The 14846-nt window shown below is 33.7% G+C and overlaps 1 protein-coding gene and 1 pseudogene across 1 annotated transcript; both read right to left on the bottom strand.

The window, feature by feature from the left end:
* Positions 1 to 202: 202 nt before the first annotated feature.
* Positions 203 to 4837, bottom strand: LOC125864054 (B3 domain-containing protein Os02g0598200-like). The gene is made up of 3 exons (XM_049543996.1): positions 4742 to 4837; positions 4194 to 4542; positions 203 to 255 (listed from the first exon to the last, which is right to left on the bottom strand). The coding sequence occupies exons 1-3, from the start codon at positions 4835 to 4837 to the stop codon at positions 203 to 205; spliced, it is 498 nt and encodes a 165-aa protein (XP_049399953.1).
* A 6293-nt stretch (positions 4838 to 11130) lies between these two features.
* Positions 11131 to 12147, bottom strand: LOC125864052 (uncharacterized; annotated as a pseudogene).
* Between the last annotated feature and the right edge of the window lie 2699 nt (positions 12148 to 14846).

Here is a 14846-nt window from a genome sequence, read left to right as displayed (position 1 = left end):
AGAGTATAGATAGTTCGATCCAAATGACGTCTGAATTTGTCCACTCAATTTGGACAGAAAAAGTGGTTGGGAGCACACAAGGGTAGAGTCTATGGTCGAGGCTCTGGAATGACCTACGACGACTCCAGTTAGGCTTAGAAGGTATTGGTTCGTTACTTCAAGTCGAGTCACTTGATGGTGTTCCGATAGTTGTTATGTTAGATCAAATAGCTAAACTTACAGCAACACTGGCAGAGTCTGAGCGAAGAAGAGTAGCTGAACAAGAAAGCATGAGTGCACCGTTCAGCAAATCAAAGAACAAGTGCTAACCTCGCTCGTCGACCTACTACATCTTCTCCTGCCGAGGACACCGATGACGAGAGTGTGGAGAATGATGATGATTTTATAGATCGCACCCTTAGCTTCCATCTCTTTATTTTATGAACGTTTTTGAATTTTGAAATAAATTTGAAAGACTTTACAAGTCTTTAAATTGTGATATAAATACTTTTGAATGTTAATTTAAGTTTGTTGTTTTATATTTTGTGTATTATGTTTATTATGTATTTTGCTTGATTGGGCTGAATTGATTTTGCAGGTGGGCAGCAGAAACTGGCTGTCAAAAAAATGCAGAAAAAGCGACATATAGGGTGGTTTTGTCCGTCGCTTTTCTACACTTTTTTTAATAAAAAATAAACAGGAAAGCGATGGACAAGGTCCTTTAGTCTGGCGCTTTTTTAAAATTTAATTTCAAAAAAAGTGGCAGACTGCGTCGCTTTTTGGTATTTAAAATAAATAAATAAAAGCGACGGATAGAGTCTCTTTATCTGTCACTTTTTAAAATTTTAAAAAATTACAAATTAAAAATAAATGACAGACTGCGTTATTTTTTAGAAATTTAAAAAACTAAAAATTATAAAAAAAAGCGACGGATGGTGTCGCATTTTCAAGAAAACTTTTTTTTTTAAAAATAAAAAGCAACGCAGTCCATCGCTTTTTTGCGACGCTGTCTGTCGCTCTCTAAAAAGTGTCCAGCCAAAAAGTGGTGGACCTGACTGCGTCGCTATTCCATTTATTTTGACCAAAAAAGTGATGCAGTCCGTCGCTTTTGACCATCATTTTTTGCCTCTTTTTTAGTAATGGATGATCCATCCAAGGGCAGTTGTGCATTTTTGATAGTTTGATGCTCTTTCTTATCATTAAGATAATTCAAAATATTGTGTTTCACTTCATAGAATAGGGTTACCGTGCATATATCATGAGCCATAAGAAAAAAAAACATAGACCCTAACAAGAAATTAATGCTTCCTTGAAATTGGATCATAGAAAGCAAAGTTAAACAAACATGTAACTAGACTCATAAAGATTTAGTCTCAAAATACAGCGGACGTCTATGATTGAATTGCAAAAACTTTTACATAGGTTTCCATGATTGTGAATCGAACATAACTGAGATTGTAAATTCCAAGTTTCTCTATGATGAGAAATGACAATTTAAGAAGACTACTTGCATAATAGTTGCAACAAAAGTGCTGCTTCAAAATGATAGTACAAAATATAGGACCCAACAAGAAAACAATTAAATGTATTTTAAAAATCATTAATGATAAACTAACGTATCTCCTATAGATTATAAACCAAAAAAGCAATATTTCTTATTTGTAAAGAGAAACCTAACAAAATGTCTGCACACGCAAGAGTTGGTGGAAATCCTTCCGTTGCTTTGATTAAAAAAGAAGTATGATTAATAGAGGTCAAACTAATCAATTTATTCATATATTTCAAAAAAATCAAACCTCACATTTATTCAAGGACATGTGTGTCACGATCCAAAGAATACCCTAAGTGTGACATGACGTAGAAGACCACGAGAGCCCCTACACAAGCCATTTGGCATACATAATGCATAAGGAATTATGACAAAAGATAGAGAGATTAGGTAAACATCGTCTCATATTATCGAATAAAGTTTCAAACATAAACATAGAATCATAACTATGTCTTGACAAGCCATTCTAAACCAACATAAGAGTGGTTGGGACGTAACCCATACACCACATACAAAGTCTCAACGAAAAACAACAAAAGTAATAAAAGTCTTCATGACCTTGCCCTCGAATGCATGAGGACTCACCAACCCAATAGTAAAGTAGCAACCCAAGCTAGCCACGAGTGGAAGGAGAAGCGTCGGATCCTATATTATGAAACAATATTGATACAAGTATGTATTAGTATATGGAATATACTAAGTATGGGGAAATACATAAAAGACATAAGCATGATCATATGAGGATTTAAACATGATATGCGTTACCAAGCTAAAACTTGAGTAAAAACTTTTAAAGATTTGTAAGTCATAAACGAGGTCAATGAATTCTTAAAACATAATGAAAACTTTCGTAAAACCTTTGAAGGTAACATAGTTCGTTTTGTGGGATACTAACCGTTAATCGACATTAAGACCATGCGAGCTATAACATGGAATCCGATGCAACCCTAACATCGAAAAAGGGATTCTACTTGCCAAGGTAGTCTCCGTAACATTCATTCATATTCTATTTGTGGATCCACTAGCTAGGTCATTTAAGATAATCCTAAGGAGCACGTAGTTTGACACAAAAAGATTGCTTCTAGAGACTCAATTTCTACTAATGGGAGAGCCTTCATCTCAAAGTCCTCTCAATGCTAAGTAAAATCCCAATGGAATTAGTCATAATCATTTTCATATTATCATATTTGAAAAGACACAATTAAATTACCAATCCAATCATTAGTCATCACAGAGTAGCTCCTAATAATCATATTCATACATATGTGAGAAAATCTTTCACAACTATGATTTCATAATATGTGAGAAAACCTTTCACGATTTCATTTATATTTATCTCAAAAGTATCCTTAGTTCATAAATATCATTTTCATAAAACATGCATCACTTTCCTAAATCATAATTCATAAGTTCATAAGCTTTCTTCATAAATTCATCATCATCATCAAGTAAGAAGCATGGGTATATGTGAAATCAATTGGAAATCATGTAGCTTAATTAAATCATGCCTAATAAGATTGAAATTGAACAATTGAATCATAATCAAATAAGACACATGGAGATGGCAAGAAACCCTAATCAAATTAGGTGAAATTGACTTTGGAGATTGAGATTCTTTTGGGACCTAATGGATGAATGAAATCCATTGGTGAATTCCCACATACCTTGATAATCAAAGCCCTAAAATGCAAATAGATTGAAGAATTGGATCTTGAAACCCTAGCTTTTCTTCCTTGAGCTTGAGAAAGAGAGTTGGAGACGATGAACTTGGATGGTAATTAGGCATTTGAGAGAATGAGAGGGTTTGGGTAGTTTTAGGAGTTGAAAGGTAGTTATAGGACTTAGAAGGTCAAAACGACATAGTATGAGTGCTAAATGCATAACAAAAGACCCAAATACACTTAAAAAATAATTGCTAGAGTGATCTACGGGTTGGACCTACGATCCATAGGAGTTTCTACGGTTTATACTGGTCAACCGTAGAGTCACTTATTGGGGCCTAAAATCTATCCAACTTCTAAGAAACCTTCCTAAGACTCGTCAACCTTTCTACGGCACATAGAACCCAAGTTCAAGCCCAAAATTTCACTAAGCCTGGAACACTCCTATGGAACCCATCTATGACCCGTAATCAAACCACGATCCGTCATGTTCACTAGTAGGTCAATTTACTGGGACTTGAAAATTTCAAAACTCAATCATGATCCTACGACTTCCTTTCTATAGTCCATAGATTGGACTCGTGGTTCACTGCTTTAGTGTCAAAACTAAACTTTTTCCTCTTAATCCAACCTTTTAATTTCCTGGGTGTTACAATGCACAATAAAAAAAATACTCATTCTTTTTAGATGCCACTATTGACATGTCCTACTTCAAAGGTGCTAAACTTGAGAAAAATTATAGTGTGCCAGGTATAATCTTGAGATACTTATTTTAGAAAAACAATTTCTCTAATTTCAAAGTAGGGTTACTTGTGGGATTATCAAAAACATGTTGTTGATCTATAATTATATTTATGAACTAGCTCAGCATAGCATAAAAAAAAATAAACTTTAACTAAGCCATTATTGCGTCAACTTTATTGCCCTAATATGTAAATTCAATACAATACAACACAACAAAAAACAAAATAATCCTAAAAATTTGTTTTGAATAGAAAGCTTACCAGATTGAGATGCTTCTTTTGGATCCAGCAAGGGGGTTGTTGTTTCCTGATAAGTCCTTTCATTTTGTTTTGCTTGGCCAATGTCACTGCCAAAATTGGTCTTTTCACAACCACTTGTTCCGAATATTTGAACAATGAAGTGGCGATCATCCGGAACATAATGGAAAAGCAAAAATTCACCCACTTTTAGATCATGCTCAGCTGAAAATTTGTCCCATCCCTGTCGAATAGCAAGTGAACCATTATAGTTGCACACTGTTGCCATCCATCGTCGTCCACGTGAGTCCTCCAAATAAACCTCCCGATCAGTTAGGTGTGGAACTGAACGAGCAAACTTTGGAGGAAAAAACTGAAAAGAAATTAATGAAATTAAAACTAAGAAATACATTATATTGATACATAACTCAAATTTTCACATTAATAAGCAGACAATTAATAACTATAATAATAGATAATTATGCATATGATTATCAAAACCAACTATACATTTAAAAAAGTACTTTAAACTAAGTAGGAAAAACAAGCGTACACAAAGAATAACACTTTACCAGAACTTCCAGGAAAGTTTCTGCAATCATTACTTTAAAGAAAGAAACAACTTTCTTTCCATTAATCAACAAGCGGTCCTTCTTGCACTCTTCCATCTTCTCACTGTGCAGAATTTTGTTCCCCAACAACTTCTAAATCCTAGAAAGGATATGAAAGTATTAATAAAAAATTTAAGTCAAGGAAAATAATACTAATAAAAAAAACAGATTAAATAGTTGACCAAAGCATATTAAGATGTCAAAAATAAATAATATAACACTACCTAGTCAACTAATTAAAGTTCAACTTGACTGTTCATCTCTCTTTTGCAAATATTTTGACTACCTTTGTATTCTTAAGTACAAATGCACGTAGTCTAGATCGAACCTTATACTATACACACAACATTATTCACCAAATAGTACTTTAAACAATAAATGTTATCAATCGAATCGATGTGTTGATGCAACAATGATCCATTCATGTTTCAGCACTCAAATAAGTTATTAACATTAATTATTTTTTTACATAACCCTATTTTTTCAAATTATGGCTATTAACAATTGAGAGCTAGAATAAACACAAAGATTGATACCATCTGGAAACAGAAAAAATAACAAGCAAAACACAAAGATTTCCAATATATACACACATGAGGAGGATTGAAAATTAAAAAGAAAACAAAGAAGAAGAAAAAATTAGTACCGTCTGAAAATAAAGGAACCAAAACTCTTTGTTGAGTCAGAATCAGTTTGCAAATTTGGTTTAAATAGCAAAGCTTTCTCCGTTGCACTATCCAAAAAAAAAAAAAAAACTTTTTGTTCTTTTTATTTGTCCATATGCAAATGCATAGTGTTTATGAACATGCAAGTGTGTTGTGTAAAAAATGTGAAATTTGAAAACACGAGAAATAACAGAGTGAGAGCAAACAAAAGAGTGTGTATGAACATAATAAAAATGTATTCTATGTGGCAACCCTATACACGTGCACAATTTTTTTTGGTGGTGTTTGGACATACAACATGTGAAATTTGTAAAAGAAAAAAATGAGTATTTATTTTCAAGTTAAAAGTGATTATCAAAAATTAGATTTGTGTATGAACATAATATAAATTGAGTCAATATTAATATGATCACGATTTTCTCTATGTGGCACACCCAATACTCGTGAACAACTTTTATTAATAGTGTTTATACATAAAAATTATGAAATTTGAAAAATAAAATAAAATAGTATTTGTTTTTAAGTTGGAAAATAATATTTGAAAACTAGAGTTGCTCATTAACATTATATATATTGAGTCAATATTATAAGGATTATGATAAATCTTTGTTTGACACATCAAATACACGTGCACAATCTTATTAGTTGCATTTGGACATAATAATTGTGAAATTTGAAAAAAAAATAGTATTTATTTTCAAGTCAAAAATGATATTCGAAAATTAGAGTTGTGTTTTAACATAATATAAATTGAGTCAATATTAGTAGGATTATAATATTGCCTATGTGGCACACTTAGTACACTAGCACAACTTTTATTACTGGTGTATAGACATAAAAACTATGAAGTTTGAAAGGAGGAAAAAATGTATTTATTTTCAAGTTGAAAATGATAGTCAAAAAATAGAGTTGTATGCAAACATGATATAAATTGAGTCAATAATAGTAGGATTAGGATAATTTGTATGTGGTCCACCCATTATACCTGCACAACTTTTATTAGTTGGGATTTGGACATAAAAATTGTGAAATTATATAAAAAAAAAATAGTTCATGTTTTCATGTTGAAAATGATAGTAGAAAATTACAGTTGTGTATGAACCTAACATAAGTTTGGTCAATATTAGTAGGATTACCATAATCTAGATGTGACATGCCTAATATACTTGCACAACTTCTATTAGTGGCGTTTGAACATAAAATTTTGAAATTCTAAAAAGAAAAAAGAATTGTATTTGTTTACAAGTTAAAAATGACAAAATTAGAGTTATGTATGAACTTAATTTAAAATTGAGTCAATATTAATAGGATTACGATAATTTTTACGTGGCACAATAAAAAAAATATGAATTTTCATAAAATTGAGTCAACGGATGGCGTCCTAAATATTAATATCGCTAAAATGTGTGTGGCTTTATCAAAAAAATTATACATGGATGTGCTAGATGATATTCGTGATTGAAGAGGGAAAATATACACCATCTATGGTTGATGCAGAATCAACAATAGTTGCATCAACTCTAGGAGTTTCACCTATAACTACATTTGTAAAATAATCAGCAGGGAACAAAGAGGTGGCTGGACATGAATAATGAAGATCGTCATCAAATTTTATTTTCTATTGTGTTTTTTCACACCATCGATTGCTAGTGTGCCACAATGATAGGGAAGGTGTGACAGATGGGTCATTCAAGGCCATTTGTGCATTTTTGGTATTTTGATATATTGATTTTTTTCTTATTGTTAAGAAGTGTCAAAACATTGTGTTTCACTTTATATTATAAGGTTATCATGCATTTTTCATGAGTTATAAAAGATAAAATAAACATAGACCTAACAACCAATTCATACTTCCTTGAAGTTGGACCTCAGAAAATAAAGTCAAACAAAAATGTAACTAGACTCAAAAAGATTGTCTCAAAATATTGCAGACTTTTATAATTGAGCTGCAAAATTTTTGAATAAGTTAACATGATCATGAACCAAACTTAATTGAGATTGCAAATTTCAAGTTTCTCTATGATGAAATAACAACTTGTGAAGAGTATTAGCATAATAATTGCACAAAAAGTGCAGCATCAAAATAATAGCAGAAAATATATGACCTAACAAGGCAACAATTAAATGTTTTTTAAAAATCATTAATGATAAACTAGCATAGCTGATTTTTCTTCATTCCCTTGTAACTACTTAAGGTTATCGACCAAGTAGGTTTTTGGCATCTTAATTACTTCTAAACTTTGAGATTTTACATACATTAAAAGATATTCCTGCTGATCTACAAGATGCTAAAGATAATCATCTCCACCATTAATGACATAAACAGCAGTAACTTGTTTCCATCCACATGTCAAAGTATCAAAATCTTATATGCTATGATAAAGGTAGGTCTGATCCTTTTATCAGGTCCTCGAAGATAAATAATCCACTTTCCCTGGTTTTCACGTCCTTTCAAGATTACAACTCAAAAGAAACTAACTCTAGTACCTTTAACTCTTCAACGATTAACTATAATCGAAGACTCAACTCTCCAAGAAGTCAAACTCGCTTCTTGTTACAATTCTCTCTTAACTCTATCCCCAAGAAGTCAAACCCACTTCTTGTTACAATTCTCTCAAGACTCTACTCTCCAAGAAGTCAAACCCACTTCTTGTTACACAATCTAGGAATTACTACAATTCAATAATAAACGTAGAACAAATCAACAAAGACTAATAACCCTAGACTTTAATTGATCGGACTTCAACAATCAATAGTTCAGACTCGAACACAACTCGTGAACATGGTCCTCCTGTTGTTGTGACGAAGCGTGAACCTGGTGGTCCTTGTGTTGCTGTGACGAAACCCTGCGTTTTTTCTCCCATAATTATTGCTCTCAAGATGATGTATTTCGTGAATATGCAATAGGTATCGTTATGGCTTTGCAGGAAAATTCTCTCAATTTCTGTTTATGCAAAGACGACTTTTTTTCTTCTTTGGCTTGAACCTTTTATAGAGTTTGATTTGCCTTCATCAACTTCTACAAGGAAAGGAATAACAAATCCTTTTCCTTCTTGAACTTGTCTATATTTACTTCTTTCCTTATTTGACTTGGATTGCTACTTCTTTATTTCTTTCCTTATTTGACTTTCTTCTTTTCCTTCTTTATTTCTTTCCTTATTTGTTTCTTTCCTTCTTTATTTATTTCCTTCTTTGCTTATGCATTTCAGCTCTTTCTTTATTTCTTTTTTCGTTCATTTATTTTTGAACTTTTTCATCTTTGCCGCAATCTCTCATATTTGTACAGATTGCTTGCAGTCATGTCTGAGAACTTGGTTCACCTGATATAGTACACATAAGACAACAAGTAGTGAACCATGTTCACTTTATCAATCATCAAAACTATTCTATATGTTCTCCTACTTCCTAACATTTTCCCCCTTTTTTATGATGATAAACAATACTTTGTAACACATCAAGAACTCTTTGTCAATCATCAAAACTATATACCATCAAGACTCTTTGTCAATCATCAAAACTACAAACTTCGTGTTCTCTCATTCCCCAGCAATTTCTCCCTTTTTGATGATGACAAACTATGCATAATATGTCACTAACCCCTTTTGGCATCATTGACAACCAATAACCAAAGAACTTGATTAACATACAATCAGTGCAATATCATTTTAACTCATGTCGACTTGGACAACACTTTGAAGTACACTTCTGATAACAATAAGGTAAGTTAATATGAGGATATTAACCATCTTAAACTCACACACAATTAAATTCTTCAATGAGAAATAAAATAAACAAATATGCACCAGCTTAAGCCCTTAGAGCCCTAATTCAAAAGCATATGATATCATGCGTATGAGACCAACACAAGCACATCAAAGAGTTTGGAAAAATGGAGGATACGGATTGGGACGAAGATTACTAAAGTGGGGAGAAAAAGAATGCTTAATGTCATCAATAATTTTTTCAGTACGCCCATTGTGCACCAGCTCCTTCGTTATAATCAGTTTTCTTAGAATGTGAAATTACATCAAGAGCAATATGAGGTCCATCATCACTTGAGCATAATCAGTTTAAGAAGGTTAGGTGAGTATTTTCATGCATTATGAGCAACAACAACTGAGTTATGGAGCTCTCTTTCTTTGAACTTTTCACTTTTTTTTTAATTCTACTCCATAACATTTTCACCCCTCCATGTTTTTTATAGCCCTTTTCTTGATGATATTTTGAAGGAGTACCAACTATAAGTAAGGGACTCATCACACTTTGGGGCAATAGAGATGGATTTATCAATAGTAAAGGCAAGCACCGATAATAGTATGTTACTAATAGATTGTTCCCTTGAGAGATAACTGGTTATACACTTGGAATAGATGGAATATCAAATTGGAATTTGTGAACCTGGTTCATATGTGAGAGGTAAAACAAGGTTCCCCTTAAATTAAAACAGGGGTGGCTTCAAGACTGAGATTTTCATCATTTGAATGGTTTGGGATTGAATGATGTTTATTGTCAAAGAAAGGATTCTTGGCGATTTTATTTTTTTTTTAATAAAAAGAATTGAATTTTTGACGATTGACCAGGTTCACTAGTGCTTATGTTTGACACAAACTCAGGAAATTCATACATTGAAAAAGGATGGTACATACCTGAGTATTACAAAGAAGCCAGGTTCCCCTTTTGTGCGCTCCTCAATGATTTGCTAAATGTTGTTAGTAAAAGAGTAGGGATAATATCCGCAGACCTTCTAAATATTGTTTGAGATGTGCCTGGAGTGTGTACCTGTTATAGTATGAGACTGAGTTAGCAAATATTCATTGTATAATCACTCAAGCATAAGATTATTAGTTTACTAGCCAATTATTAAAGGAAATCATGATAATGCATCAGCTTGTTTCGACAAGACCAAGCTTTGGATAATTTTTCTCAAGTTCTTCATATTCAAGGCCTTCATGAGTATGTCTGCAACATCATATTCTCCCATATCAAAGGAATCTCAAGTTGAGTAAGAGAGAACTAAGTCCTATCAATTTTCAATAACTTCCAATGAGTAACAAGGACTAGGTTCACATAACGAAGTTCCCCCTGAAGGTGTACCAGACTCTAGTCCTGATTGCTCTGTTATTCCCCCTATCTCCAAGACCATGGGTTAATCCACAACTCCTGTTGTAGGTGCATCAATGATTGTTAGATGTGAACCACATCCTTCATGACTAGTTTACTTAAAAGAGAAAAACTAGCATGACCCATTCTCTTATGCCCAAGTAGAGAAATATCATTAATGACGCTAAGGCAAGTAAGATTCTCTTCATGAAGGGGAATCTTATCAACTTTGTATACATTCTTGTGTCTTTTCAAAACTAGGTTCCCGGAGTTACAGTTTGGCACACGATATTCAACTGATGTGAACACTACATTATTTTCTTTGTCACAAATTTTAGAGATGATCAACGTGTTATGGTTCAATGCTTGAACATAAAACACATTATCTATGGCATGTAGCTATGACTTTTCAACTTTATCAATCTTGACTCTTTCATCTTTCTCGTCATTCTCAAGGACTTCACTGTCGCCTTGAAAATCAGAGAGTGAGAGGAAATTTTCTACCATTTTTAGCACATGTTTGGAGCATGCACTATCCATTTATCAGGTTGACCTTTTTCCTCTCACCTTCACCTGAAACACTAGTCAAAAATTAGCCTTGGGAACCCATATTAGCTTGGGCCCCTTTTTGTGAGTGAAGGGATGAATAAGACCTCTTCTAGTCCAGTAAGGCAAATAAGAAGATCTTTTATCTGAAGTATTTTTATTTGGAACCAGGTTTTTAACTGTTTCAGCCTTTTCCTTTTTGGTGAACTTAATATTTTTCTGCAGGGCCTCAAATAGAGCGTTACATTGATTCCTTAAATGACCTGATTTTCCACAATGAGTGCATAAATTTTTAGACATGTGAATAGTGTGTGCTACAAGATTTTTCTGTTTTCTAAAACCTATCCCACTTTGACTGGTGGTCTGCCTTTCTTGAGTCTAAGTTAAAATTTCAGAGGACCTGGTCCATCTAAGATTTTGTTCCAGATCAGGTTTGGTCTTATCAAGATTTTCTTGTAGCAACCTATTTCTTTCAGTTAAGACCTAACAATTTATGGTTAACCGTTGGATTTCTTCTTCTAGTGCTAATTGAAGTTCACTAGCAGAGTTTTTGCCTTCGTGACTTAATTATGTGGTATTAACCAGCTCTTTTAGATCATTGATAGTGTTATCACAGGAAGCAATTTGATCTTCCAATGTCATACAATCAAGTCTTAGGGATGCATACTCATCCATCAATTGATTCTTTTTGGATTTCACTAGATAGTATGCATTAATACGAACTGAAGACAGGGATTGCAATTGTTTCTTGGAATACATATTTATTTTAGACTTAGTTTCAAGAAAACTTACTTTTGGTTGTTTTTCCTCCTCTTCATCTTCATCAGAACCTGTTCTAGTCATTAGTGCCTGAATTGTTTCTTATGTTTAACAGGTGTTTCTCTCATCTTTTGATTTTGTTTCAGCAACTAGTGCAAGAAAGTCATATTTATTTGTTTCCTCTATTGCAAGTAGTGACTGATTTTTGAATCTCTTATCCTTAATTTGTTCTTCCGATAAGTCTCTCATAGCGGCAAAGGCATTTCTCATTGAGAGATCTGCTTCTTGCTTGGTCATTCGTCTGTTTGTGGGAATGTACTTATCATTCTTGATCTCTTTTGCTTTTTCTGAACTGTTCCTACTTTGAAATGCTTGTCCGCTTTTAACATTCTTGAGAACCTTTTGGTCATTAGCGCGATGTTTTCGTCCTCAAAATCTTCTGGTGTTCTTGCTTCAAGAACCAGGTTCTTCACCTTTCTTTTACCACCAATTTTCTTTTCTTGATTTTTCTTGAGTTCATAGGTCATGAGATTTTCGATGAGTTCTTCCATAGCTAACTTATCTAGATCATGTGCTTCAATGGCTTATACTTTGCTTTCCCAAGACTTTAGAAGAATACTCAAAAGTTTTCTGACTGCCTTCCCATTGGGAATTATTTCTCCTAGTGAGTAGATTTCATTAATGATTGCAGTGAACCTGGTATGCATATCTTGAATTGTTTCACCTTCTTCCATTAGAAACAATTTGTATTGTTTGTTCAAATTATCAATTTTTTATTTCTTTACCTGAGTTGTTCCTTCATGCGCAGTTTGCAAAGTTTCCCATATTGATTTTGCATCTTAACATGATGAGATTCGATTGTATTCATCTCGACCTATTCCACATACCAAGATCTTTTTAGCTTTAGTATCGTTCTGAATTGCATGTTTATCTGCATCATTCCATTCTTTCCTATCCTTTGGTACATGAGTAGTTCTATCAGTTCCGTTCTTCAAGGGTATGGTTGGACCATCCAACACGACTCCCCATAGGTTTGATTTTCTCATATTAAGTGATCTTTCATGCAGTTCTTCCACCATCTATAGTACTTTCCATTGAACAGTGGTGGTCGAGTTTGAGAAGCTCCTTCCTGTGGTGTAGGTGGTGCAGCCATTGATCCTTCTCAAGATGTGAGTCTTTTAATGAAAATGACTGCTCTGATACCAATTGAAGAAACCTTACCTCTATACAAGGACCAGGTTCTTGTACTTTTGTCGAGACAAACAAAATGTAACACAATAAAATGGAGATTTTATTGTGGAAACCTTCCTACCTCAAGGAAGGTAAAAACCACACCACAATCTTATTCACTTCAAGATTCACGTCCTTTTCAGGATTGCAATTCAAAAGAAACTAACTCTAGTACCTTTAACTCTCCAACGATTAACTATAATTGAAGACTCAACTCTCCAAGAAGTCAAACTCGCTTCTTGTTACAATTCTCTCACAACTCTCTCTTAACTCTCCCCCCCCCCCAAGAAGTCAAACCCACTTCTTGTTACAATTTTCTCAAGACTCTACTCTCCAAGATGTCAAACCCACTTCTTGTTACAATTTTCTCAAGACTCTACTCTCCAAGAGGTCAAACCCACTTCTTGTTACACAATCTAGGAATTACTACAACTCAATAATAGACCTAGAACAAATCAACAAAGACTAATAACCCTAGACTTTAATTGATCAGACTTCAACAATCAATAGTTCAGACTCGAACACAACTTATGAACCTGGTCTTTGTGTTGCTATGACGAAGCGTGAACCTGGTCCTTGTGTTGCTGTGAAGAAGCCTGCATTTTTGCTCCAATAACTATTGCTCTCAAGATGATGAATTTCGTGAATATGCAATAGGTATCGTTTTGGCTTTGCTGGAAAATTCTCTCAATTTCTGTTTATGCAAAGACGACTTTTTTTCTTCTTTGGCTTGAACCTTTTATAGAGTTTAATTTGCCTTCATCAACTTCTACAAGGAAAGGAATAACAAATTATTTTCCTTCTTGAACTTGTCTATATTTACTTCTTTCCTTATTTGATTTGAATTGCTACTTCTTTATTTCTTTCCTTATTTGGCTACCTTCTTTTCCTTCTTTATTTCTTTCCTTATTTGTTTCTTTCCTTCTTTATTTCTTTCCTTCTTTGCTCCTGCGTTTCAGCTCTTTCTTTATTTCTTTTTTGCTCAATTATTTCTGCACTTTTTCATCTTTGCCACAATCTTTCATATTTGTACAGATTGTCTGCAATCACGTCTGAGAACTTGGTTCACCTGATAGAGTACACACAAGACAATAAGTAGTGAACCATGTTCACTTTTCTTTTTAAAATGAATTTTTGGACCAGGGGTCCATTTATTTCACATGAAAAATCCTTACATCATATGACAAAATAAGCCCAAATAAACTAGAGAAAGATGGCCCAAAATAGGAAATAAAAGACTAGTAGGATTTCCTAAAAGAGTTCTTTCCTCTCTATCCTCCGCCTCCATTTCCTTTCTCCTTTATTCCACCACCTCCATATTTCTTGTTCCCGTTTCTTTGATTTTGATTCTTCTCCACCTCTGGGTCATCAATATTTTGCATCCATGGACAGTGAGGCGATATAACAGCTCACAAAGGTATTCACTTTGTTTTCTGTGCTTCTCCCACCTAGTTTCCCTATTAACTTTCCTCTTCTTGTAGATGTGCATGCTGGTGAAAGTGTTTGGAATTCTCGTAGAGATTTTTGTTGGGATTGAACAATGACACTCCTTCTAAAGGCTTTGAGGACATCGGCCTGCTGAATCAAGTATGTGCTTCATTGACCAGGTTTGAAATCCCCTTTTTGTGCTGATCCTTTTTTGTAAATTGACGTAGCCCTAACGTAGCTAGATCGTCTCTTAGAAGACAGAACCTGTAAATATTGTAGCTGAATGATTCTGGTTTGTAGATATTCTCACTTATCATGATGGATTGATTCTCCTTGCT

This window comes from Solanum stenotomum, chromosome 5 (assembly GCF_019186545.1).
Source record: "Solanum stenotomum isolate F172 chromosome 5, ASM1918654v1, whole genome shotgun sequence".
Lineage (NCBI taxonomy): Eukaryota > Viridiplantae > Streptophyta > Magnoliopsida > Solanales > Solanaceae > Solanum > Solanum stenotomum.
The sequence above is the reverse complement of the archived record's forward strand: the minus strand, read 5'-3'. Positions and strand labels throughout refer to the sequence as shown.

What these genes read in the sequence shown, in the direction of transcription:
- LOC125864054 (XM_049543996.1), bottom strand. Translation starts at nt 4,837, where the DNA reads ATGGAAGAGTGCAAGAAGGACCGCTTGTTGATTAATGGAAAGAAAGTT. An exon ending in AAACTTTCCTGGAAGTTCTG is followed by an intron (nt 4,543 to 4,741) that starts GTAAAGTGTTAT and finishes ATTTCTTTTCAG; the next exon opens with TTTTTTCCTCCAAAGTTTGC. An exon ending in AAAAGAAGCATCTCAATCTG is followed by an intron (nt 256 to 4,193) that starts GTAAGCTTTCTA and finishes TTTCTTGTTCAG; the next exon opens with CTACTCTTCTTCGCTCAGAC.